We start from the raw sequence: 27,005 nt of genomic DNA on the forward strand, positions 1-27,005 counted from the left end.
GGGAGCAAGGAGGGGAGCAAGGAGGGGACAGGTGGGATGCAGGAAATGGAAGAAGGGATGGAGGAAGTACAACAGGTAGGAAAGGAGGGGACGGGGGAAGTCCAGCAGGTGGGAAAGGAGGGGACGGAGGAGGTCCAGCAGGTGGGGAAGGAGGGGACGGGGGAGGTCCAGCAGATGGGAAAGGAGGAGATAACGCTGGGCTATGAAGTGGAAAAAGAGAGAGCAGTTGTTGGTCAGCAGGCGGAAGGAGAGGGGTCAGGGGTGTCTCATGTTTACTCATTTGACTTATGGTGTGCAAAAGACATCACCAAAAGGCATGCTGGGTAAATGGCACCGCCCACACAGGAAGACTTCTTGTACAGGAAGAAGTCTTTTCCTGTGCAGCAAAGTGGGCGGGCTTTAACTCATCATGCCTTTTGGCGATGTCATATCTTGCACACCCTGAGTCAACTTCTATCCGTGAGACGTAAGTAGCTCAGATCCGCTGTACATGTATCTGTAAACATTAAATGTTGCTGCCAGCTGAAGAATGACAATAGTCTTTACGGCTGCGCATGCGACACTAGTATCAAGTGATTCCCCTGGGTCCTAAATCCCTCCATGTTTAGCTCCCTATCTACCAATCTAAACAGCTGCTGGCCAGTTGTGAGCGAGTGGTGAATAACGGTGGCTGTCCTTTTTGGCGTCAATAAATTAATGTGTTTATTTGGAAAAAAATACCGTGAAACCGCCAGAATCTTACAAATTACCATGATATGAATTTTACTCCAGGTTTTTGTGGTCGGTCCATGTTAGGAACGGTGTCATCCAGGTACACAAACGCAAACACATTCAACTTGCCCCTTAGGACATCATTAACCAGGGCCTGACACACAGGTGGGGCATTGGTGAGACCAAAAGGCATGACAAGGTACTCACAGTGGCCACTGGGGTTATTGAAAGCTGTCTTCTACTCGTCCCCCTGATTCTGTTTCTTAGATCGAGCTTAGTGAAGATGGAGGCACTTTGCAATAGTTCAAAAGCAGAGGAAATGAGTGGGAGGGGGTGCCTATTCTTAACGGTGATGTCGTTGAGGCCTTGGTAGTCGATGCAGGGGCGTAGTGACTTGTCCTTCTTGCTCGCAAAGAAGAAACCAGCTCCTTCTGGAGATGAGGAGGGACGAATGATACCAGCGGCTATGGACTTATTGATGTACTGGCTTATCGCCTCCATCTCCGGGGCAGATAGCGAGTAGAGGCGTCCCTTGGGGGGGAAGGCCCCTGCAAGGAGGTCAATAGCGCAATCATAGGGACAGTTAGGGGGAGGCAGGTGGCACGGGTCTTGTCAAATACCTCCCTGAGGTCCTGGTATATGGGGGGAACGCCAGAGATGTCTGCGGCATCTGTAACAGATCGGAGACAAGATGAGAGACATGGAATATGTGCTGTTCAGAGTGGTTACCTGATATGGGGAGGTCTAGGGGTGGAGTACGGTGAGTCACATGATAGAGCAGACTGCCGTCCAAGGTGTTGGCATGGAGGGGACGTGGTGGAGAAGACTGCCTCCAGGGACCAGGAGGTCTCCTCTCGGCCTGGCGTCTCTGTCTACTTCTCTCATGCAGCCGGTTATCAATCTTGGCAGCCAAAGCAACCAAGGCATTGAGGTCTGTGGGTAGGTCGAGAGGTGCAACTTGCTCCTTAATCTTCTCAGAGAGTCCACCCAAAAAGGCGTCTGAGAGCGAGGGGTCGTTTCACTGATTTGTCAGTTTATGACCTTATAACAGTTGTTTTATGTTTTGCATGTGTTTGATTTTTTAAGGAAGTGTCTGTTCGTGTTGTAGATGGCAAGAGGCAGACTGTTGTCGTGCCAGCCCACCCTGCCATCAGTGATGATGAAGAAGAAGCATGTATGTATGTATGAAGACCTATTGTTGTGGCCTAATGTTGTTGATGTGTATGTTCACTGTCTCAGTACCAGCACATGTTTTAATCTTTTAAAATTGATGTTATAATTATGAAATATATGTTCCTTTCACCTTGTATGTGTATTTCTTGTATTTTTTATATATACACTTCTTGTATTTATTTTGACCACAAACAGGCATGGCACGCCTTCGTTGATGTTCATTTTCTATTTAAAAATAAAATAAAATGTAAATTGTCAAAACAGTAAATGAGTATTATTATGTCCTCCAATAGCACTCTAGAGTTGACATTTTGAATTTCAAAGTATTTCAATGAGTGACATGACCTATAAAGGGTGGCGTTAAACTGTGTTCACAGCAGAAGCGTTGCGAGTAGATTACATGCAGAGTGAGTGCACAGACGCGCGCATTTCTGCTGGCGAATGACGTGAAAATGTGTGCCTCATTCACGGATAATATTATGAACCCAGATACAAGGGCGTTTTATGTTCCTACGTACTAATAGTGGTTTTTTGTTGGACGGCAGAAATGAACTGTTTTCATGACGATAAGCCCCTCCTCCTCTCTGGCGCGTCTAGCGCGAATTAAGCGAATGATCACAAAAAAAGGCGAGTAAACCCACGGAAGTAAAGCGAGGTGTGAGCAAGGACTGTGAATAGACGGCACAACCCTTCAAAATAAAATTTAAAATCCTTCAAAATAAAAGCACAGGATTTGTTTTCCTTCCAAAAAAATTCACCCACACAACCCATCAGTTGAGAATCACTGCTCTAAATATCTGTAAGAGAAACCTAAATGACACGCTTTTACTGACATGAGAATAGCAGGTGTGGTGTATTGGATCGAGCACTCTGTGTTTGATTGGTTTGGTCTGTCACTATTATGTGTTCGGCAATGGTTGGTGTATGCAGTTGTTGGATTCGCCCGCCAGTAAAGGATTGGACTTGTACCGCATCCTTGTCTCTGTGCATTTGTATCTAACGGTGATTTAAATAACCCACGAGTAGTAGACTATAACAGTGTACTAACTACACAAGTAGCATAAAGCTACAACAGCAGGTAAAGGAAACAAAGTGTCATTTCAAATTGATATAATACACAAGAGTAGATTGCCATCACTAAAACAGACATCTGATTGAGACTCATTTAAAACATTACGTTACTTCAACTACTACTAAAATACCCTTTTTAGTGTAATTATATTTGTAATGATTTATTTACCTTTTTACAAGAGCTGCACTGTGGCCACATTTTGATGTCGCTGTTGTTTTCAAAGACAGTAAGCATTGTACATCAAAATACCCAATAATTTCTTGAATAAATAAGCAACAGGAGGGATGGTGTTTATGTTTGAGCTGATTGTGGCTCAGTGTTAGAGCAGGGCATCCGTCCATCAGAAGATCAGCAGTTCAATCCCCAGCTCCGCTACTCCATGTCGATGTGTCCTTGGGCAATACACTTGATCCCGTAGCTGTTCCTGCAGAGTATGAATGTCTAAGGTTAGCGTGGGTCCTGATGAGCAGGTTGTACTTTAATTTAGTGTGTGAATGGGTGAATGATGACATGTAGTTGTTGCACCCTTAAGCAGACATGACTCCGTCTCTTCTCTTTGGCAACTTTTATTCGCCTCGATTCTGAATATCAGTCGTTTTACACCAACAACAACGGCGCGAACCTCCATTCACCAACGTAAACACTATGTGACTTCCGTCTCTTTCTTCCGTCTCTTTCTTACGGCGCAGATCAATGACATCACTTCTGATATTAACCATATCTACATACAATGAAAATAATAATATATATTCATCTGCTTAAACACATTAAAGCCTATCTTACCTCATTTTATATATATATATATATATATATATATATATATATATATATATAGATTATACATAATCAATATGCAAATTCCCAAATAGTTCTAGGGCGCAACACCCTCCCCCACTAAAACAAAATGTTCCCAACATTTTCATTCCCATTCCTCAGCAATACTGAGTAATACCTTAACAATAGAACATTTGGTGGAAGGTGAGTGCCTTAACTCCAAACTACTGGCATAGTACCCCCATATCTGTACTTATTATGTAAATAAATGTTCAGATAACCTGTATCTATGTGTCAGTTATTACCTCACCATGAACTCTTTGAAACTTACAAATAAACAACCTTATGAACTTGTAATCATCTTATCTATTTGTGATAAAAAGGATGCATGAATGATGATCTGTTGGGGAGGTCGTGGTTGGTCCCTAAGGGCCTTCTCTCACTGACAGGGCAGGTGTGCAGCTGCTGAAAGGTCAGCTGACCTAGCTGGTCATACGTGTAAACACGTCTCCACTTCTCTGCATAACCAGTATATGACTGGTTCCTCTCCCCTCCTTTCCTTGGAAACAATAGGTCGACTGGTAAAGTCGGTTCACGGCCAAAGAGGAAGAATGGAGAGAATCCTGTCGCTTCATGCACAGTTGAATTGTAGGCATGGACTACTTTGTTGAGGTGTTCTTTCCACCTTGACTTCTGAGACTCCTCAAGTGTGCGCAACATGCCCAGTAGCGTTCTATTGAAGCGCTCAGCAGGATTAGCTTGAGGATGATATGGTGATGTACGAGAGTGACGAATACCACAGTAGTCTTGAAGCTTTTGGAAGAGAGTGTTTTCAAACTCTTTTCCCTGGTCGTGGTGTATCTTGGATGGAAAACCAAAATGCATGATGAAGTCATCAAAAAGCTTTCTGGCTGCGGTTTTCCCGGACCTGTCTCTCGTTGCATATGCCTGCGCATACTTTGTAAAATGATCAACACCTACCAGTATGTATTCCTCACCTCCTTTACACTTGTCCAGATGTACATAGTCAATGGAAATCATCTCAAATGGTGCAGAAGTTTCAATGCTCTGTAACGGTGTTCTGGTTATTCTGTTAGGTTTCTTTCTATTGATGCAGCAACACACCCGACAGGAGATGGAACATAGTGTTCCATCTCCTGTCTCATCTTAGGCCAGAAGAAGTGTTCTCTTGCAAGAGCCACCATTCTATCTGCACCTAAGTGTCCCATTTCCTCATGTAGGTGTTTATATGTCATTGACTTCAGTGACTCAGGAACAACCAGCTGTGTTCTCGTTGCAGTCTCTCTTCTGAGGATGCCATCGCCATTTATCCGCAGACGAGGCCACTCTCTGAGCAGCAGTCGGACAGATTCATTCTCGGTCACCTTGTCTTTGTGTTTCAGGTGAGTATATGTATTTTTCAAGGTCAAAACTCTGCTTATGACCGGGTCTGCATTTTGGGCAGCTCTCATGTCTTCTGCTGCAAGAGGCTGAATTGGCTCTGAGATGTTGCACCCCTCTGGCAGTCAGAGGTGTCAAGTAACAAAGTACAAATACTTTGTTACTTTACTTAAGTAGAAATTTTGGGTATCTATACTTTACTGGAGTATTTATTTTTCAGACGACTTTTTACTTCTACTCCTTACATACTACCGTCACTGATACGTCAATCAGTCGGCCCATTCTCCTCTGACCTCTAGCATCAACAAGGCATTTTCGCCGACAGGACTGCCGCATACTGGATGTTTTTCCCTTTCCACACCATTCTTTGTAAACCCTAGAAATGGTTGTGCGTGAAAATCCCAGTAACTGAGCAGATTGTGAAATACTCAGACCAGCCGGTCTGGCACCAACAACCATGCCACGCTCAAAATTGCTTAAATCACCTTTCTTTCCCATTCTGACATTCAGTTTGGAGTTCAGGAGATTGTCTTGACCAGGACCACACCCCTAAATGCATTGAAGCAACTGCCATGTGATTGGTTGATTAGATAATTGCATTAATGAGAAATTGAACAGGTGTTCCTTATAATCTTTTAGGTGAGTGTATATGTTTCCTTTAGGCAATATTATCAGAAAATACTCCATAAACTTTCACTGTTATGCCGATGATACTCAACTATAGCTGTCGATCAAGCCAGATGAAATCCACCAGGTCGCTAAACTTCAAGCGTGTCTTAAAGACATCAAAACCTGGATGACCTGCAACTTCCTGCTGCTGAACTCGGACAAGACTGAAGTTATTTTACTCGGCCCAGAACACCTCAGAGATCAATTATCTGATGATATGGTTTCTCTGGATGGCATCGCTCTGGCAATCACCACCACCGTAAGGAATCTCTGAGTTATTTTTGACCAGGACCTGTCCTTTGGCTCCCACATGAAACACATCTCAAGGACTGCCTTTTTTCACCTACGGAACATCTCAAAGATCCGGCACATCCTGTCTCAAAGCGATGCAGAAACGTTGATCCATGAATTTGTTACTTCAAGACTGGATTACTGTAACTCCTTATTATCAGGCTGCTCCGGTAAGTCCCTTGGGTCTCTCCAGTTGATCCAGAATGCTGCAGCTTGTGTACTAACGAGGACGCGGAAGAGGGATCACATTACTCCTGTACTAGCTGCTCTCCACTGGCTTCCTGTAAGATCGAGGGCTATATAAAATAAACTGAATTTAATTGAATTAAAACAGTTTTAAGGGTTTCTGTGTGAGACATTTATTTCCTTGTTATACGGTGGAAAAGAAAGAAAATGCACAAAGAGTGTTTTTCTTTTTACAGACAGTTGAGGGTCAGAGAAAAGACATTTATCACAACACATAATGAGAATGAGCATCCGCTGCATCAGACCTAATAAGAAGGATTGCACAAATGGATCACAAACCAATCAAAACACATCATCAAACTGCTTTTATAAAATCACTGATCTTTTTATTTACTAAAAAAAAAACACCAGGGAAAATGTATAGGTAGAGTCCTTTCACTGATCTTAATCCACTGAAAAATGCAAATTGAAGTTCAAATATTCACATATTCACAGAAGTCTTCAAGGTTGCCAAGACAATGAGAGACAGAAAGAGGGGGACACTGTTCAGGAAATCAATGGCATTGGTGTCTAATGAGTGTGTTGCATGCTGTACCACTTTTTGATATTGGGCTTTTTTTTGTATATATATATATATATTCAAGAGTGAAAAAACTATGAGTTGTATAGTTGTATTGCTGCATGCAAACAAATACTTAATACTATTAATAATAATAATAATAATACTTCTACACTTTACTAAAAGAAGTATCCAAACCAATATGTCCAGGCTCTAATTAGGAACTTGGAATCAGTGGTTGGAAACCAAAAGTTGGACAAGAATATTTCTCAGCATCTGTAGAAATGTGGACACAACACACCAAACAGAGCAGACTTGCAATATAACAGGAAACCGGTCACACTTAATGTTGTCTTAGCCCATCTTATTTAGTGCCTTTGATTTGCTGTCGGTATGCTAACTTATATCTCATGTTCCCATAAGAGTGAAAAAAAATGTGTAACAATATCACAGCCCCTGTTCATGTATTGCCTGTTCCACAACCACCTACTTATTTAATTTGCATACCAAACAATATAATACAAATGACACCAGTCAGGCCCATTTATATTGTTCAATTGTGTATCAGACATATTTGAGTTTTGAGTCAGTCTTTTTGCATCATTACAACATTATCCCTAAAGTCTCACTTCAGATTGAATCACATTTGACCAAACCTCTGAAATAGTATGTCATGTTTTGTGTTGTGGCCAAGGAATATAATATATATATATATATATATATATATATATATATATATATATATATATATATATATATATATACACACACACTATCTATTGTCTTTATCTAGTTTTGAAAATGGTTGTTCTTCCAATTCTGAATGATAGACAAACAGGTTGTAAGTGAGGACAAGCCTTAGGGTCATCACGTTTGACTGAAATGTATAATAGAGTATTATGAGCTGTGATCATTCACAGTGGATGCACGTATAGTAAGCGGACAACTATTCTGTGCAGCCCCACCAGATATATCATAGGCTTGTTTAGCATGATCTAAGCAGCTAATGAAGAGTTCCTGTGGGGGCTATAAGAGCAGTGGGAGAGAATTATGTGGTTGATAGTGTCAAAAGCTTTGCTTAAATTGTGGAGTACAAGTATAGTTTCTATTTATAATGGCTTTGGTTATGGATTGTAAACTTCCAGCAGTGGATACGTTTTAAAACAAAATGGAAGTGGAAAGTAATTTGATGTTTCAGGGTGCTGATGTTGCTATGTGCATGCAAACATGTACCCTAGAATGAGTCAATAATATGAATCAACCAATTCACAGGGGAGGGGCCTATAGCTTTCTATAGCCTTGAGAATATCTGCAATTTATTCACCTTCCACCATCAGTATTCTCTAAATATTTCTGTAATGGTACATGTATCATTACATGTCAACCCTATTTTGGTTTTATGAATACAACATCAATAAAACACAATTTGGGTTATGTGACCCTTGAACACTGGGGTCATCGTTCTTCAAGCCAATTTGGTATTCATCTCCAAGGTACCTGTGCAACAGTTTTTAAATGTTTCAGCAACAGTAAAGCTCAAGGCCAGAACCCTTTGGGCCAAGAACTAGGTGTACCTTTTCAACTAACACACACAGGCAGTGCAGAGGGAGAAAACCATATGCAAACCGAGCTGTCATTTTAAATCCCTGGTTCTTTCTGTATGGATTCTCTCCCTCATTTCAGCAAAACACTCGGATGTTTTTGTTAAAGTATGTGTTCTTCTCTCCTGCTTCACAGAAATGGACTTTCTTATCGTCTCATTTCACATGATATCACAGTTTCTAATTGCCAGCTTTTTTGGACACCCAGCTTTAACTGCCACAAGTAGAATGCAATCTGTTTCAGGAAATCTAGGCAAAGTAAAAAACAAAACAACAATAACTTCCTATTAATAATCTTTATAGATTGAATGTTGTTGCCAGTTGCTCTCCAACAATCCGTTCCAGTGTTTGCCTCTCTTGCTCCCAGTCTTCCAAGACGGCATAGTTTAGTTCAGGCAGTCCCGCAGTCAGGCCCAAAGAGCTGACCGACCCGGTCAAGGACCCTTGGCCTTCAAAGGCGTATGTTTGAAGTGAGTCATACGGTGGCCCCCTTGTGTCAGAGGCTGCTTCAGCCACCTTCTGCTGGATGATCCTCTGAATGATATCCTGACCATCGAGCAAAAGCGAAGGCGCTGACTGAGTGATCTCTTGAGGAACACAGCCAATCACAAACCAAGGGCTTTCAAACTCTGGGCTGTAGTTCACATAAGCCACCTCCTGTGCTTTCCTCTTCCTTACCACCGTGATACCGTCCTCGTCATCCTCAACCTTATTATCCTCATTCTCATCCTCCTCTTCGTATGGGCTTGGTCCGTAGCCAAGGTAGGTGTGGAACTTCCTTCGGGGTTCAGATGCTTGAGAATTTCGAAGTGCAGCAATGTCAAAGGCCTCGGTGTCTACCTCCCCGCCTCCCTCGTCGTCATAGGTTACCACGTTTTCTCGGATGTCCTCTTCAGAGAGAATCAATGGCTCCTTGCTTGCTTTCTTATTTCGTAGCTGGGTAAATAGCATCACTATGGCTGGAGGTAAAAGGGAAGAAAGAAAGGATTAAGGGGAAAGAAACGTACATTGAACAACCAAGGACATCCAAAGTACTTTTTCAATGAACCAAATGATTGAATGATCAAGGGGATTCAAAATACACATATTTCATTATATCTAATATTACATGTACTTCCTTCATTTAGTTTATTAGACAAAGTTAGTTACTTGATACATACTTGATAGTATTTCTGTTTTGTGGTAATGGGTATGGGATAAACTGGTTGGCGATAACCATGGTATTATAAAACTTTTTACTTTGATATGTTAATAATACATATATGGTTAGGATTTAGGGTTAGGATAGATTACATCGGGCAAATAATCAAGCACCTCTTAAGTCATGCATTTGTACAGTTGTGGTCTCTCTACCTTCCTACATTCCTATTATGAGTATAATAAAAAATAAATACACAATAAAGAAAGATGAATTTGACTGATTGCGTTATTATTATTAAAATGTTTTATATATATCGCAATGATATCATTAATGTGAATTGTTGTATTGTTACATTACATTACATTTCATTTAGCTGACGCTTTTATCCAAAGAGACTTACAATAAGTGCAATTCCACCATGAGTACAAACTCAGAACAACAAGAATCAAGAAAGTCCAATTTCAATAAAGTTAAACTACAAAGTGATATTAGTAAGTGCCATCTAAGTGCTACTACGGCACTACCTTCTTTATTCAAGGTGTAGTCGAAAAAGATGTGTTTTTAGTTTGCGACGGAAAATGTAGAGACTTTCTGCTGTCCTGATGTCAGTGGGGAGCTCATTCCACCATTGAGGAGCCAATGGTTGTTACATTTACGCTAGTGAGCTCTGATAACTTCTTCCACCACATTTAGAGTTTGATTTCATGCACCATGTTCTGCCTGTTTAGTTTAATCCAGCATGAGAAACCTACAGTATGAAGAATGATGTGAGTGCAAATGAAGCACACGCTGTTGAACAGCTGATAGAGACTATGACTCATTCCACTGAAAGCGAAGGTAGAAAATCCACGGCCCGCCACTGCCAAAATGTAAATAATTTCCAACTTTGAGGAAAGAAACACAGACTACACCAATGTTCACTAAATTGTCTCAATTATATACCAAAACTTCTACTCATAGGGGATTAAAACACCTTCAGGAGTTGGAGCATGGCAGTCGATTCTAAACCTTTGATAGGTTTATACTCAATGTAACAAAGTAATCTAAGCACAAAAAGTCTAAAAGCCCCAAAACTAACTTTTGGGGCTTTCGGCTGCATCTCATGGCCGTCAGCAAATGGAGCTGGATCAGGTGTTATGTTGCCAAAGCATGGAACCAGTCACGTGGTAACAAGGGAGGCACCAATGTCCAGCTCCCTTCTGAGACCAGACAGCTGAAACCTTTCTGACGAAATCACTAAAACACAGTTGAAAGCCTTTTAAATTGATTATTAATTTGCACATACATATTCGGTGTTTACTTTAATGATTTGTGTTTAGTTGACAGGAAAGCTTCACTGTATAGTTGACGTACTAATCTAAACAGTTATCTTGTCCAAGGAGTCACAACTTTGGTGCAAAATCCTTTTGGTGCCACCTGGTGGTCGTACCTGTGGCATCGGGTCACGCCAAGATGCATAACTTGCTCCACTATCTTAGTTTTAGATTATTTTCCTCTCCACAATGTGAAGGTTGGTTTGTGTAGCATTATTAGCAGCAAAGCCCCCTGATTGTGCATTATTGTTGTCATTAACAACACAGGTATCAACTGTAATTCCACTATTCTATTTAACACATTTTTCTGTTGTGCATTTCCTACTTATCATTGTGCTAGTGGTCTGCTTTTAAGAGTTTGGAAGAATCCAGTGCATTGACAAGTGGAGCTGAGATCCCAGAAGAGCTAGTCTGAGTAAAAGTAATAAAAACATAACTAAAAACATCAGGCCAAAGAATACAGAGCTTATATTAATAGAAAATGTATAACCTGAAAGTTTATTAATGCATTTATGTATTGAAACTTAATGCAAAGGGATTTGATAACCAAAATATAATTGTGTTGTTAATTCTGTTGACTAAAAACACCAAAAAGACAGAAAACTGTTGAATGTGTCCTCATATGATCGGACACACCCTAAATTGACCAGCTGTGAGCCAGAGTGAAGTAATCAAGTTTCTATTTTAACCAAATGAGGAAGTATATCCTATTGAAGCATACATGTATTACATCTGATACAATGAATGAGATCATAATCTGATGGTCAGACAATACAAGGGGGCACTATTCACCCTCCATTGGAATGTTTGACTTCAGGTCTCTGCAAATGATGCTGTTATTTTTGGTAGTTTTCATCATGCCTACTACTCTCACTATATGAATAATTGCATGTCATAATAACATGTCTTATGCATTGAATGTGCTGTAACTCTGTTACGTTGTTCATTCTGTACACATGACATCTATTGCTTCTGTCTATCCGGGGAGAGGGATCCTCCTCTGTTGCTCTCCTGAAGATTTCTTCCTTTTTCTCCTTGTTAAAAGTTTTTTTTGAGGGAGTTTTTCCTGATCCGATGTGAGGTCCTGGGACAGAGGATTTTCTATGTGTACATATTGTAAAGCCCTCTGTAGCAAATTTGTAATTTGTAATTTTGGGCTATACAAATAAATTGAATTGAAATTAACGTTTTGAATCCAACACAGACTGAACCAATTTGAACCGAGATTGATAATGTATTTATTGTATTGATAATAATAATATAATTACTATTACTACGCTACAATTCTACACACAATGGCTTAAAATCAGTGGTACTTCCACTTCTAAGCATGCATGTGATATTGGTAGGGGAAATTCAAAGCAAAGACGAAATGTCACACACATACTCACCTAGTAATATGACAATACAAAGCAATATGGCCACAAAAGCCCCAGTGCTGAGACCAGCTGAAGACAGGAAGGCCTGGGCCTGACAGACGTTGCGTTTACGCCCCCTGCTGTTCCTCTGACACACACACACTCTAAGGGAGAGTGTAGCCGTGCTGCTGAGAGGAGGCTCCCCACCATCAGCCACCACCAGCAGCAGGCTAAAGAACTCCTGGTCTTTGTCCGGGCTGAAGCCCTCTCGCTGATGAGATATTATACTGGCAGTGTTGTCTGCGAACAGTGAGGACAGGGTGGGGGACGGGAAGGAGAAAAGTAAAACGTGGTTGTTGTTGGCGAAGGATATAACAAAACAGCACCTTAAGCAAGTGCAGTAAAGAGGCTTGTAAAATGAGCCAAAAGTCATAATTCTTCCTGATTGTGGACCAATCTGAATGTGAGAGAAGGGGAAATACTGTACCTTGAAAAGTGTATTATCTATTAAAGACAGAAACAGGTAAATGATCTGCACTCTGGCTACACAGCTAAAAAACATTTCAAACTCAGAGGTCAGGTTTTAATTGCTGCACTTGAAATGTTTTTTTGGAATAATGCAATTTTAACGCAACATGTTTTTGATCACGGTTATGAAGATCCTTTGTACTTTTTGAAGTTAATATATATTTATATCTGTATATATATGTACATATATTTATATACATATTTACAGTCGGCGACCCTTCATCGACCGACCTACTTTCTATTAAGAGTCAGAACTAAACACAGAGAAGCAGTGTTCAGATTTTTTGCCCACATATCTGGAACAAGGTCCCTGAAAGCTGCAGGTCTGCTGAGACCCTCAGAGACACTCAGCTCCTTTAAATCCGGATTGAAGACTGTTCTGTTTGTTGTTGTCTTTAATTTAACCATATTCAAGGATATTAATCAATTGCTGCATCTCACTACTGCATTTTTATTATTAAACTGCACTGCAACTTTTATTTAATTTCTTTTTGCTTTTTTTACTGTGTTTTTAATGTTTTAATGAATGTTCTTAATTGTTTTTGAATCTTGTTTTCTTCTGCATTATGTTTTGGTGCTTTTAATGATTTTTTGTGAAGCACTTTGAATCGCCTTGTTGTTGAAATATGCTATGCAAATACATTTGCCTTACCTTGCCTTGCCTAGAGTGACTGGGAGCATGGGCCTCGTTCAAGAAGAGCCAGCACTACTTCCAGCTGAGGCTCAGCGAGCTAAATGTCTGTAACAAGATGCTGCTGGTGTTCTACCAATCGTTGGTGGAAAGTACTATCTTTTATGCTGCTGTGCTCTAGGAATGGAGCATGAGGCCATGCGACGCTAACAAGATCAACAAACTAGTGAGAAAGGCTGACTCAGTGATTGGAGGATTTGAGCCAGACTCTCCGGAGGCAGAGATAGAGAAGAGGATGCTGCCCATGTTGGTTGATTACATAAAAGCCTGTTTAGCAGCTGCCTTCTGCAGCGTTCTCCCTCAATACTAAACCTTTTTTTTTATTGTCCACATTAGTCACATAGAAACAGAACCAACAATAAAAGTTAATGATAAGTCACCACACACAAAAAGTGATTTCTTATTACTAACTTTACCAATAATATCAACTAACATATTCATACATTGGTCAATGCAGGAACCAGGCATTCTATACATGAAACTCAATAATATTCTCTTAAATTTAGTGGAATGAATTTCAACTGTCAAACTCTCCATAGTATCAACAATAACTGTGCTATCGGTGACATTACATTGAAGGTCTTTCTGTACATGAAATGCGACCCCCACCCCCCTTCCTATTTTTCAGATTCTCTCTGAACATATCGTACCGTTGTAAAAAGTCAACAACTTTTTCATTAGTTAACCAAGTCTCACTTATAGCAATAACTTGAAATGTATATTCTTAAATGATTTTAAATAGTCTTTGATTTGATAACATTTTTAAAAGATGTTAAATGGACTGTACTTTTATAGGTCTTCCAACCGCTCAAAGCGCTGTAACACTACATGTCATCATTCACCCATTCCTGGTCTGGCAGATCTTCTGGAAGCGCATTGAAGTGCAATAGAGACTTCTACTATTAAAATGTATGATCAAGAAACCATCCAAATCTACATTATTAAACCAATAGTGTAATATTCAGAATTGGATTTAGATTTCTTCTTTCAGTTTCTAAAATTGATAAATAATCTTCATCTGTCATTTTATGAAAAACGAGGAATTGATTTAGAAATAAGATTTGCGGACATCTTCACTGAAAGCTATATTCAGACTTTGACAGGGCGTCCTCCACAACATGACATAACCAAAATCAATCGACCATTCCTGGTTATTTCAGCATTTTTCTTTGTCAGCAACTCATTTAAATACACTCCGATTGATTAGCTGATGAGCTCATTGGGGAAGCTGTTGATGTTTTGTCCGCTCTGTAGGACTGCAGTGTTGTGTGCACTCCAACAAATTATGTTGGATGTTAAAGTGTTTGCGCTGGGAGAAGGCCAAAGGACAGAAACTGAATTAGTGAACAACAAATAATTGCTAAGGAGTGGAGTAAAGGTATGCTGTTAACAGCACTATCGATTCTCCTCTGACCGAGAACTGAAGAGGAGGAGGGAGAAGGTGAGCAGTGGAGAGGAAGAGATAAAGGTGATGGTCCAGGCACAATGACAGGAAACAACTGAAGAAGGGAATTTAAATAGGGAGGGGACAAGAATGAGACAGCAGGTGTCTTGCATGCTCACAGAACAGTAGAGGTGGAAATACTTTGGAATGAGTAATGAGAGTGAGGAGAAACACATTGAGAAATGACAGAGGAGGAAACACAGGAAAGAGTGGGAAGAGAATTGTGTGTGTGAGGCAGAGGAGAATTAAAGAATAGTGGAAGGAGGAAGGACATTTGACCTTTAACCTACTAGTTTTGATTTTATAGCAGATATAAGTATATATATATATATATATATATATATATATTTTTTTTTTTACAGACAAAGTCAAAGTCAGTGACACATGAAATGTATAATTACATATTCATTCATATCAGCTGACAATTCTGGTTACATGCCAGCACAAAACCAGAACCAGAGTTCAGTAATACTGAATCGACATGATATATGACAGCGGTCCCCAACCACCGGGCCACAAATGTTGATTGATTATCAAGGTCGGAAAGATGTTTTATTTTTGAAAAATGACACGATACATCCGTCTGTGCGTCTGAGCCTCTTGACACATGTCAAGAGATTTGACGGTTTATAGGTTGTAAGCTTTACAGAAAGGTGAAGGTGCTAATCGCATATAGCATCAAGCTGGCGTGACGAAAATGAATCATTTCCATTTTTGAGTCCTCTCAAGTCATACTTATGGTTTACATTAATATTTATGGTTGAATTGTGTTTTGAACGTGTAAAATTGACTTATATGCTCTTGTCTCGTTTCTTTTGCTATGCAACATTAATAGGTTTGGTATTGATTCAATGGAGCTTTAGCAGTAGATCAGGAAGGAAGACCCTACACTGTGGGTCATTCATATATCTCAGTCTATTTCTCCCAGTGAGTCATTACGGTATCAGCTGATTTGGGGAGTCTGGGGGATCTGTCAGATGTCATTTTCAGCTCAAAAACGAAGGCGACCCTCCTCCACCCCAGTCACCTCCAGCCAGCAGGCAGTCATACTCCTCATTCTTCACTGGATGACACCAACTCCCTTCTTCACCACCACCACCACCAGTGTCCCGACTCCAGGGGGGATTCTGCCGGATCAGAACTCGCCTCGGAGTCACTGCCCCTTGTTTATCCTGGTTCAGGATAGAGTCCAATCGCCAAAGACTTTGCACTATTCATTGTTATACCACGTAAGAAATATATTGTTGAATTCAGAACAAGTCTCTCCTGATTGAATGGAACTTATGAAGAAATGGGGGATGAAGGAGACTTAATGAATGAAAATTCATCCCCCAGTTTCAGGGGCTGTGAGGCCACCCACTGAAAACGTGTCCACAAGTTGAGAAATACTGCTCTAATACGTCTCTTAAATCTCTCCAGTTGATCCAGAATGCTGCAGCTCGTGTACTAAGACAAACTAAGAAAAGAGATCACATTACTTCTGCTCTGCACTGGCTTCCTGTAAAAATCTAACTCTACTTCTCCTCTGTGCTTTCTCGCCTCTTACGTTTCCATGGATCATGGCTGTGTCTGGCACCGGTCCTGCCTCCTGCCCTGCAGATGCCCCTCCTCTCTACTTCCTTCTGCTGACATGGATCGTAGTTATCTGGATCGTGGTCCATGCTTACTACTCATTATAATTTCTGTCATATGCATTGAATGTGCTGTAACTCTATTACGATGTTCATTCTGGTCACATGACATCTATTGCTTCTGTCCATCCGGGGAGAGTAATATAGTAGAAGTAATGTAGTTTTCTGTGGAAGCACAAGTAAACAAGGACACAAACTGCATGTAGCATTTGGCTCACAGACTACTGTCCAACCTCCCGGTTCTCAATGTGTCTCATTACTGAGAAGGCTGTCAACACTCCTCAGTCCTGTCTTTGCCTCAGGCAACACCAGAAGAAATTAGGGAAACTTTAGAAAATGAAAATAACATAGGGGGGGATCCATCAAAAGCAAAGGAGACAAGACTTTGTGGTAATGATGCCAGCATATTGTGTTGTACAGGTAGAAACCACAGACCCCACATCTAATTATGACCCAGCCTTTTAATTAACTGGAGCTCTTATATCCGACATGACATGTAGCCAGGTGGAGAAATGCAGCAATTCCCCTCAACAGTGATGTTACCTTTGGGGTCCCACTGCAAGCACAAAACATATTGTAGAACAGAGCAGAGGCTATGCATTTATTAAGAGATATAGATACTGTGTTCTGCATGATGGGAACATTCGCTGAAAAAGTCTTTAGTCTTCTGTGTTTCTGGGATCTTGGAGCATGAGCTTTAGAAACTTCTGATCACAGATTAATTTCATGAAATTATTTACTGATAATGCTCCTCAATCTGTATTCAGATTGCAGGAGGGCCAGTGGGGCTGGCTTCCCCATAGAGCTCCCCTGAAAGCCATATAATTGTAGATGGTGGTCTGCAGTGACCTGACGCACGAGATACAAAGTGCATATCATTTAACTGAAACCAAATCTTTCTCTCAGCTCAAAACTTAAACCCTAAACCTCACCACATGCATGTGTGTTGACGAAAGTCGTACCTCCGTTGTCCTTCACAGTAACATTGGGACTGGATGGAAGCCCAGCAGGCACATAGAAGGAAAACTTTCCATTTGCAAAATTGTCCAGATCTGCTGCTCGGATGGTCTGAATCACCTGATGGAAGAGAACGCGAAGGAATGAAAAAAAAATAAAGAAAGTGATAAAAGGATTATAAAGAAACAAAGAAATAACTACTATTTCTGCTTTGTACATGTTGTGGAAGTCCGACAAAAGTCGGAACGTCAAACGCCCTTGTGTCTGGGTTTATAATATTATCCGTGAATGAGGCACATTTTCACGTCGCGCCATTCATGCCTCCCGTCGGAAATTGCATTAATTGCATCCATACGCGTCCGTGCATTGACTTTGCATGTAAGCTACTCCCACGGAAAAAAATTGCAATGTTTTGATGTGAACGCAGCATAACTCCAGACTAAGGTAATCGGAAGAAAAAATTTTTTTTATACTTGAATCTTTTTTTTTTTAAATTGCACTTTTTGTTTAATTTATTTTCAGTTTGTCGATAAAAGCTACTCCTCAAGACATTGATTTTTTTCCCTAGTGCAGCATTCAGTGAGTGAGTATTCTCAGCTAAAGTTACATAGTTTTAGTCTTTCTTAAACTATTTCTCAGTAGTTGGACGCCGAGTTGAACACCGGGTTCTTTTCCTTTCGGGCCTGGTTGGCCCAGGGGTCTCCTGAAGCAGCTGAGAAGTACCGGGAGTACTGGGAGTTTGACCAACCAGTCTACATGTGCTTTGTAGACTTGGAGAAGTGTTTTGACCGGGTCCGTCCGGGTTTCTTTGTTGGGGGTGCTGCTGGAGTATGGGGTGCTGGACCCGTTGCAATGGAACATCCGGACTCTGTACGCCTGTATTAGCAGCTGTGTTTGTATCCTCTGTAATAAGTTAGACACGTTCCCTGTGAGTGTTGGCCTCCGCCAGGGCTGCCCTTTATCACTGGTCCTTTTTGCGACTTTCACAGATAGGATAGGAGAACGTCAGGTTCGGGGGTCTCGGGATCGACTCTCTGCTGTTCGTAGATGATGTGATCCTGTTGGCGTACTCGAACCATGACTCCAGCATTTACTGGGGCGATTTGAGAGTGGCCGTATAAAATCTGGCATGGCCTTCAAATGTAATATCTTTTTTTTCAAATTTTTTGAGAAAAGTTAAAAGAAAAATAAAACATGATACCCATCATCTATTGTACAGGTGAGTTTGAAGATCTAACCTGAACAACATAGTAGTCGCAAAGCGCTTCATTGAGGTTCCAGATGTAGCACAGCTTTTAACCAAATGCTCCCTAAAATGGTGAAAGAAAATGAAAATGTAGACTCAGTGCTTTCCATCCACTACTGAGCAACTATTTCATAGGTGCATCAAGATTAACAGCTGATGATGCTCTCCAGTTCGCTGCCATTATATTTTAATCCTAAATTACTAAAAGAGCTCCAGTCAAAACTCAAATGATGGAAAACAAGATGGAAATGTGATAAACCAAAACATTTTACTGATCAATTAATACGTTTACTTTACCTACATTTATCTGATTACATACTTTTACTTAAGATTTGAGAGTGGCCATATAAAATCTGCAACCCCGTTTAAAAAAAAAATTGTTATGAAAAGCAGGCTCAATTTTGTTGGGTGGTGGGGCATGAAAATTTTTGTCAAGTGGGGAGTGACAAAAAAAATTGAGAACCACTGGGTTAACTTAACATTGCTGTTCGTCATGTGTAAATATATAGTGAAGCTGAATATAGCAGTTATCTGCAGGAACACAACGTTCACTGGTACAGAAGAGAAATCAGAGCTCTGTGTTGACGTCTCTTCAATGGCTAAATTAAATTGAAAGAGTGCATAATGTTTGTTCTCTGATGACCTGTCTCTGTCACGACCCGGGTGAGTGGTGCGCAGAGACTCAGGTGCAGAGGGAAGAGACCGGAAGCAGGTTTGAGCAGGGAAAAATCCAAAACGTACTTTACTTTAAAGTTACTTCAAAACTCAAAACAAAACTAGAAAAGGTGGCACATGACATGAACACATAGGAACAAAGACAATCCGACAAGGGGACAGAAGACAAACTTAATTCTTAAATACAAGAGGAGGGTAACGAGGAACAGGTGGAAACACTGAGGGGAGCACAGGTGAAAGGAATGCACAATCAGGGAACAAGGGAGGAAGTGCAGGAACACAGAGGACACACAAGACAAGGGCTTCACAATAAGACAGGACACCAGACAAACCAACATCGTGACAGTCTCAGGACAGTAGTTCTTGTTCAAACAAGCAATTTTAAATTAATGACAGGAAGATGAGATTGCCAGCTCCCTGTGTGATGACAGACATCACACAAATGTAAATGGTCTGTACTTGAATAGCGCTTTTCTAGTCTTCTGACCACTCAAAGCTCTTTAGCACTACAATTAATCATTCACATCCATTCATACACCGATGGGAGGAGCTACCATGAAAGGTGACACCTATCCATCAGGACTAACTAACATGCATACACTGATGGGAGGAGCTACCATAAAGGTGCGCCATGTCCATCAGGACTAACTAACATTCATACCCAAACAACAGGAACAGTCTGCGGACCAACTTGGGCAGTGGCAGCTGGTGGCAATTTCTTTTGGTAGGGTCATCTAATCCCAGTATGATTCAATGCAAAAAAGGTACAACTTTGCAGTTAAATATTTAACATTTATTCTAACACACACACATATAAATATACCCCTCTGATGATTTCAAATGCATTGATAAATTCCCAAAACCAACGTATGTGCCTCTGTGGTTCAGAGTTGGCCCTACTGTGGAGCACAGAGGCTGGCAGGGAGTTTAATATGATCGTCTCTGCTGCTATCTGGCCAGGCAGCGGAAACATCAGCACGCTCCGCCCTCTGAATCATTTATGGGTTCAAGAAGCTGCAAAGTCTGCAGTTTAGCAGATAAATCCCTCACTGATGGTGTCAGACACACAACAAGGGGCCTCTGGGTCAACATGAATGTATGTGCGTGCCAACCTTTGCATGTGAGAGTGAGAGAGAGAAAGAGGATGAATGTGCTTTCATCCACGTGTTCAGTGGTGCTTATAGTTGTGTGTGTTGTATGTGTCTGTGTTTGAGAGCTAAACAGGAGTTTATTTTCACATTTTAAGATGTCATTTTGTATAATTGCAGGTTACGTTTTCCATTATTCAAAGTTATATTTATTGTCAACACATACCATCAAATGACCCAAACCAACAATGTGTCAGCCAGTCTCTTAATAATCTCTGACCCTCCGTCATGTCCCGTTCCCACTTCCTTCATAAAACATGAATGAATGTGTGATTAGTACCTTGGCAGGTAACTACTGAGTCGTGCACACATGAATGTCCGGAGGTTAAGATACAATGAAGACCTTGAGGATGAAAGGCAGATCACGTTCTGGCAATCCCAACGCTGGTGCTGATGAAAGAGCAGCTCTCTTGGACATTTGACAATGGGGAAAAATGGAAAAACGGCTCAATAATTCCTAAAACAGCAGGTCACTGTAGTTTTTAACATTCTGGCTGTTAATTTATCAGATCAGAGATTATGTCCTTTCAGCAGTGGAAGAAGTATTCAGATCCGTTACTGCAGTAAAAGTAATAATACCACACTGTGAAGTCCTGTATTCACAACTTTACTTAAGTAAAAGTATGTAATCAGATAAATGTAGGTAAAGTAAAAGTATTAATTGATCAGTAAAATGTTGTATTATATCGGACGTTTTGGGATTATCACATTTCCATCTTGTTTTCCATCATTTGAGTTTTGACTTGAGTTCTTTTAATAATTTAGGATTAAAATATAATGGCAGCGAACTGGAGAGCACCATCAGCTGTTAATCTTGATGCACCCATGAAATAGTTGCTCAGTAGTGGATGGAAAGCATTCATTTTCTTTCACCATTTTAGGGAACATTTGATTAAAAGCTGTGCTACATCTGGAACCTCAATGAAGCGCTTTGCGACTACTATGTTGTTCAGGTTAGATCTTCAAACTCACCTGTAAAATAAATGATGGGTATCATGTTTTCTTTTTCTTTTAACTTTTCTCAAAAATGTTGAAAAAAAAGATTTTACATTTGAAGGCCATGCCGTCAAAATCCAGTTGCAAACCCTAAACTCACAGACTGTTACTTTAGTTCTCCTTGGCTGAAACATAAGCAACCCACCTGTCCATTTGTGGTGCTCTCACACACTATGACGGCACTGTTGCTCCCAGAGAGGGCTGGAATGTTGTCATTGACGTCTAGGACCTGGATGGTGACTGGAACGTGACTCACCATACGAGGGTTATCTGAAAATTTAGACAGGAAACGGGTTTAAGTGGCTGCAGTGTCTTGGTATTTCCAAAGAAAACATTATCATTGTTTTTCCCAACTGACAGAGTAACATCATTCATTTTATATTTGGCCGGTCCATGAGAAATGTACTGTAGTGAACAAGTGCAGTTCAAACAGGCTTGCTCATCTAGAATTCAGTGGTTTCTTCTTCAACAAGTTGACAAACTCTTTACAGTGTTACAGGTAACGCGTGGTACCAAATAACAGGACAAACAAATGAGACAGGGCAACTTCACCCCCGTTAGTTTAGCCTCACTCAGCAGAATGAGGACAACAACGGGATGCAGCATCACGTCCACAAATCACTCTACTGCCGTAAAACCTGCCCAAAAGCAAAATAAAGCGCAATCCTGCTGGATACAACCCAGGATGTATACCACAGTAAGGGCTTAGTTAGAGCACATCAGTCAGTTATCAAACTCTTTCGAGAATATACCAGGATGGGCAGATTTGCGATTCCTTGTAGTCAATTCAGGAAAAGTAACCACATTTCATGCTCTCAAAAGTTATATTTAGGGGGCTTTTTCTTTGCTGTTATGAACAGGCCACGCTCAACCCGAGCGTGGTACAAGCGTACAGTTCTTGGATGAACTTGGTTAGTAGTCTAATTATTAGTGTTTTTTGAAGCCTTGCCTTGTGTTTTGTTTAGAATAAATTATTATTTTGAACTATTGCTGTGGCTTTTGGGTCCTCCTTAAATCCCCACGTAACATAAACTGCAGACCTGGCCTTTGTTTCATACTCTATCCTGTCTATCCTTATCTCTCTCATCTCTTCCCTCCATGTCTCTCCTCATCTAAATCTTTCTCTGTGCTGAGCTTTGCTCTCAGCTCATCCCATCAGAGGAGGCTTATAGAGTGTATGTGGGGAGGCACTGCCAGAGAGGCATTTCTGATCAGACCTAAGGGTAATGGGCAGGGCTGAAGGTCAGACACCTTATCAGAAAAAGTCTCTCTTCTCTCTGCTTCTTTCACCAGAGAGCTGGACCTATTATCCAGTCTCACCTGCAGACTGAATGAAGATAAAGATGACCTTTGCGCCTGACCTCTCTGCTATAAACCTCTGTAAAGCACATACATTACTTTAATAATGAGAGAGGAGACCTGCAGGAGTGCACGCACGCACGCACGCACATGCACACGCACACACGCACACACACACACACACACACACACACACACACTTTTCAATACAGTGTCAAACCTTCTCATCTGCATATACAAATTAAATACACATGTCAAAATAAAAGTAATAACAATAACAAATAATAAACGGTCCCGTTTGAATCCATGTCCTTATTCAGGTCACCGATAACATTCTAGATACAGCAATAAAGTATAAAAGAAAATAAACAACCAAGTTTCTTCTTTTAGTAGTGCTGTACCCGAGGCAGACCTATGCGATCTTTACAACTATTAGGCCGTAAGGTGAACCCTGTTATCGTTTCATCCCGCTCTACAGGCGTGCATCTACACAATCTTTAGCTCATAAAAAAGAACAAGTCGTGCTAAGCTACCAAAAAAAAGTTCATCGCTGAATTTCCAGTCGATTCTCGATGCGTCTATGTTTTATGCAAAACTATTTTTCTTCAGAGCGTAATAGGATCTTGGTCGCGAGTGGTGGCACGATTCGACACGTGATCATTCTACACCAATGAGGTAGCTGCTTTTTGTCAACAGAATGGCAAAATGGCGGCTCCCATGATTAGATACAACGTTACCAATAAAGAGGAAAGTGGGCCAAACAGGTTCTAAACAGTGCTGTATACAGCTGTATACAGAGAAGAACAATGAGGCAAATATATGATAATTTTATGTTCATGTTAAGTCATTTAGATAACGTTTGAAATACTTAGGAATACACCTTACTGACGATCTTACATGGACTGTGAACACCCAGCACACACTGAAGAAATCAAGGCAAAGACTGTACTTCCTATGTCAGCTGAGGAAGTTCAAAGTATCAGCACCCATCAGCTGTGGATAGGGTCCTGACAGCATCATCACTTGGTATGGGAACTGTACAGCCCGTGACTGCAGTACCGCATCATTATATATATATATATAAATAAATATATATATTAAATTATATATAAATTATATATATAATAGGGAGAGGTGTATATATATATATATATATATATATATATATATATATATATATATATATATATATATAGAGGCAAACGTCTCTGCTGTTACAAGACCAGAACAGAGAGACTGAGGAGGAGCTTCTTTTCTCAAGTATTCTGTATCCTGCTATTACACTTTTTTGTCACACGTGCACATGGATCGTACACACACTGCACTTTATGCTCCCTCTTGGTATTTATGAAAAATATTTCTTGATCTTTCTTTCTTCACACTCGCACAGAAAAAGCTTAACACCAAACAAAAATTCACTACATGCTTTACGTTAGTATTTCTATGTATGTGACAAATAAACCTCCTACCTTGTATCAATAAAAGGCAGTAATTGTACTTATACCAATAACCATTTGTTTGTTTATTCATTAACTCATTCTTCCACAAATGAAAACAACACTGATCAACCATAAAAACATTTTTCATGAAAAACATGCAAAACACTGTCAGGGGCCGGATTTCTGGTCTTCCAGGTGAGGTGCAAGGTCCCATCCTCTATTTGCCTGTTTGAATATCCAGCAGGTGATGGAGCACTTATACTTTCTTTGAGACAGGACCTCATTATTGCAGCTGGGTAGTTTGCCCTTTTGCAGTGCTGATGGAGGGCATCAGTAGTAGGGGGATGTTAGTAGCGCAAATGTTGTGCTTGGTGGGGATGTGAAACACCAGCTGGGGGAAATCACGAGTCAGCCTCTTCTTCAACATATCCTGTCTGCAACACAACAAAACAGTGACAACTAAGGGTCACAGGAATACCATCAAAAGCAGAGAGTGGTGGAGGTGGTACAATACATTACAGGCTAGAACCTATCTGCCATACAGCACATTTAACACCAAAGATGCCCAAGAAAGGCACACAACATCACAAACCACACCACACACACAGACACACTACACATCAGGGCCCTATTTCTCGTACCTGGCTAAACAAAGTCAAGCAAATGTCCTAATCTCCATCTTAAATTAGCGAGATGATTGACATCAGGCTATCTGGGTTTCTTCACGGCTGATCCGCGCTGAAACGGTCTCGTTAATTCTAGCCAGACGTCAGTCATCTGGATAAATGCGCGCGCCCGCTCCTCTTCAGAAGGGATAATAATCGAGCACCGACACCACGATGCTCTAACAGTACAATGGCAAATAAACTCAGTGGAACCTCTTTTCATTTTTCTGATGAGAAGCAGGAGATGAACATGAACGTACATGAGGAAGTCAATACCGTCGTCATTCACAGCAAACGCATTGCGAATATTCCAACGTTTATGCAACATTGTTGCCATGAACGCAACTTTAACATCGCCCCCGCTGCGAGACATAAGCGTTGCAAATATATCGGACAAGTTAAATGCGTCAGTGTTGAGAAAATGTATCGGCTAATTTGAAATGCTTCATCACACAAATCAATCAGATTATATTTACGAATAAATTTATACTTATGAGGATATATGTACTGTATGCGCGTATGAATCATGTACTATATATGTGTATATACATGTATGTGTAGATTACCATATAACTAGGAGTTTGAATATGTGTATGGGCGGATCAGTATGTATGTATTATTCATAATCAGAAATTCAATCAATTGAAGCAGTGAAAATAAATTGTGTGTGATTCTCTGTATTCTCGTCACGATCACCTTATTCATATTCTACAATAATGATATGTATGGTGTACTAATAACACTGTCATATAATTATGAGTGCTTTCAACACATTCATAAGTTTCTTAAGAGCTAAATAAACTTAAGAACAGCGCGGCATGCAGCGGCTGATAGTCTATGTCTGAGATGGGCGATCAGCTGCGCTTATGTTGATCAACATCCGCGGCTCGAGAAGCTTTCGTAAATAAATGATTCCTTGCCGGCAAAATCTATATCGCCGCGTACAGGAAGTCATGAGGATGTAAAGGATGGATCCTGGCGATCTGAAAGAACTCTCTCCCTATAAAACTAATATAACTAATATCGCTCCTTCATCAATGAGGAAGTGAGCTGCCTTTTTTGTCCGGTGGGAGTGGCCAGCTAATCCAGTGAATTTCAGTAAGCCTGCCCGGGAGCAGGTTTACATTTTTGGCTGTGTTTCTATGGTGATTAATCTAAGCTTGCTTCGATAAACCGAGAAAGCCTGACCTACGTCATCTTATCCTGACACTAGCCCGCTAACTCAGTAAGCCAGGTACGAGAAATAGGGCCCAGCTGTTCTCCTGGTTGCCAACTGGTACATGTCTGTGCAAACAGCAAGACTTGAAAACTGTTTCTCCAAACAAGCCTGTCACACACATTTTGTGTAAAGCTGGCCTTGCACATGACAAATAATAAGACTTGAGAGGAAATGCATTGCAGTTACCTGTAGTTTGAAGCATCAAGACCTTCATTTGCTTTCACCAGTTCAATGAAGGCCTTCCTCAGCGGGCCCATTCTCAGCACCTCTTTGTTGACAAGCAGCCTTTGGTGAATGATCCTCTCACAGAATATCTTATAGCTGACATCAAACATGGGCTCATTCCTAAAACACATATGAATGAGAAGTAAAGAAATTAATAGGTGTTCTGATTGTGTGCACATACAACAGAATGCAGATTGAATGTTTACTTTTATATTGTTAAGTTCGTAGCTCCTTAAAATGCAATATAATAAATAACTTACTGTTCTTTCTCTGGTTTGTCAGGCCTCGTCAAAAACCTGGTGTACTGATTGTAACAGCCTTTGTGGTACTGCACCTCAGTCTTTGTCTTTTATATGTATCAATATACTTTGGTCATCCTTCAACTCGGCCGCTTTCTGCAATTGGCCTTAACGAAACAAAAAGGATAGCTCAATGAGTTTGTTGACATATCTCTCGCACATAATTGTACCTTTCAGTCAGTGTGTGTGTGTGTGTTTGTTTGTTTGTCTACCTGCTGTTAATGTTTCAGCCTTTGACAGACGATCCCTGCTCGGTTGATTCACTTCTCCTTTTTTTGGCAATTTATGCACAGG

General features: G+C 40.6%; 1 protein-coding gene across 1 annotated transcript in view; it reads right to left on the reverse strand.

The window, feature by feature from the left end:
• Positions 1-745: 745 nt before the first annotated feature.
• Positions 746-27,005, reverse strand: part of LOC306744240 (cadherin-18-like) — a gene marked incomplete at both ends in the record, with an annotated part of 93,452 nt that continues 67,192 nt past the window's right edge. The window contains 8 exons of the mRNA XM_079226845.1: positions 746-865; positions 1,060-1,259; positions 1,316-1,381; positions 1,441-1,681; positions 8,756-9,396; positions 12,283-12,549; positions 17,506-17,620; positions 21,711-21,835. Of these exons, the coding sequence (XP_079082971.1) occupies positions 746-865; positions 1,060-1,259; positions 1,316-1,381; positions 1,441-1,681; positions 8,756-9,396; positions 12,283-12,549; positions 17,506-17,620; positions 21,711-21,835 (1,775 nt within the window). The remainder of the gene's footprint in view (positions 866-1,059; positions 1,260-1,315; positions 1,382-1,440; positions 1,682-8,755; positions 9,397-12,282; positions 12,550-17,505; positions 17,621-21,710; positions 21,836-27,005) is intronic.

This window comes from Taurulus bubalis (genome assembly GCF_910589615.1).
Source record: "Taurulus bubalis genome assembly, chromosome: 1".
Taxonomy (NCBI): Eukaryota; Metazoa; Chordata; class Actinopteri; order Perciformes; family Cottidae; genus Taurulus; species Taurulus bubalis.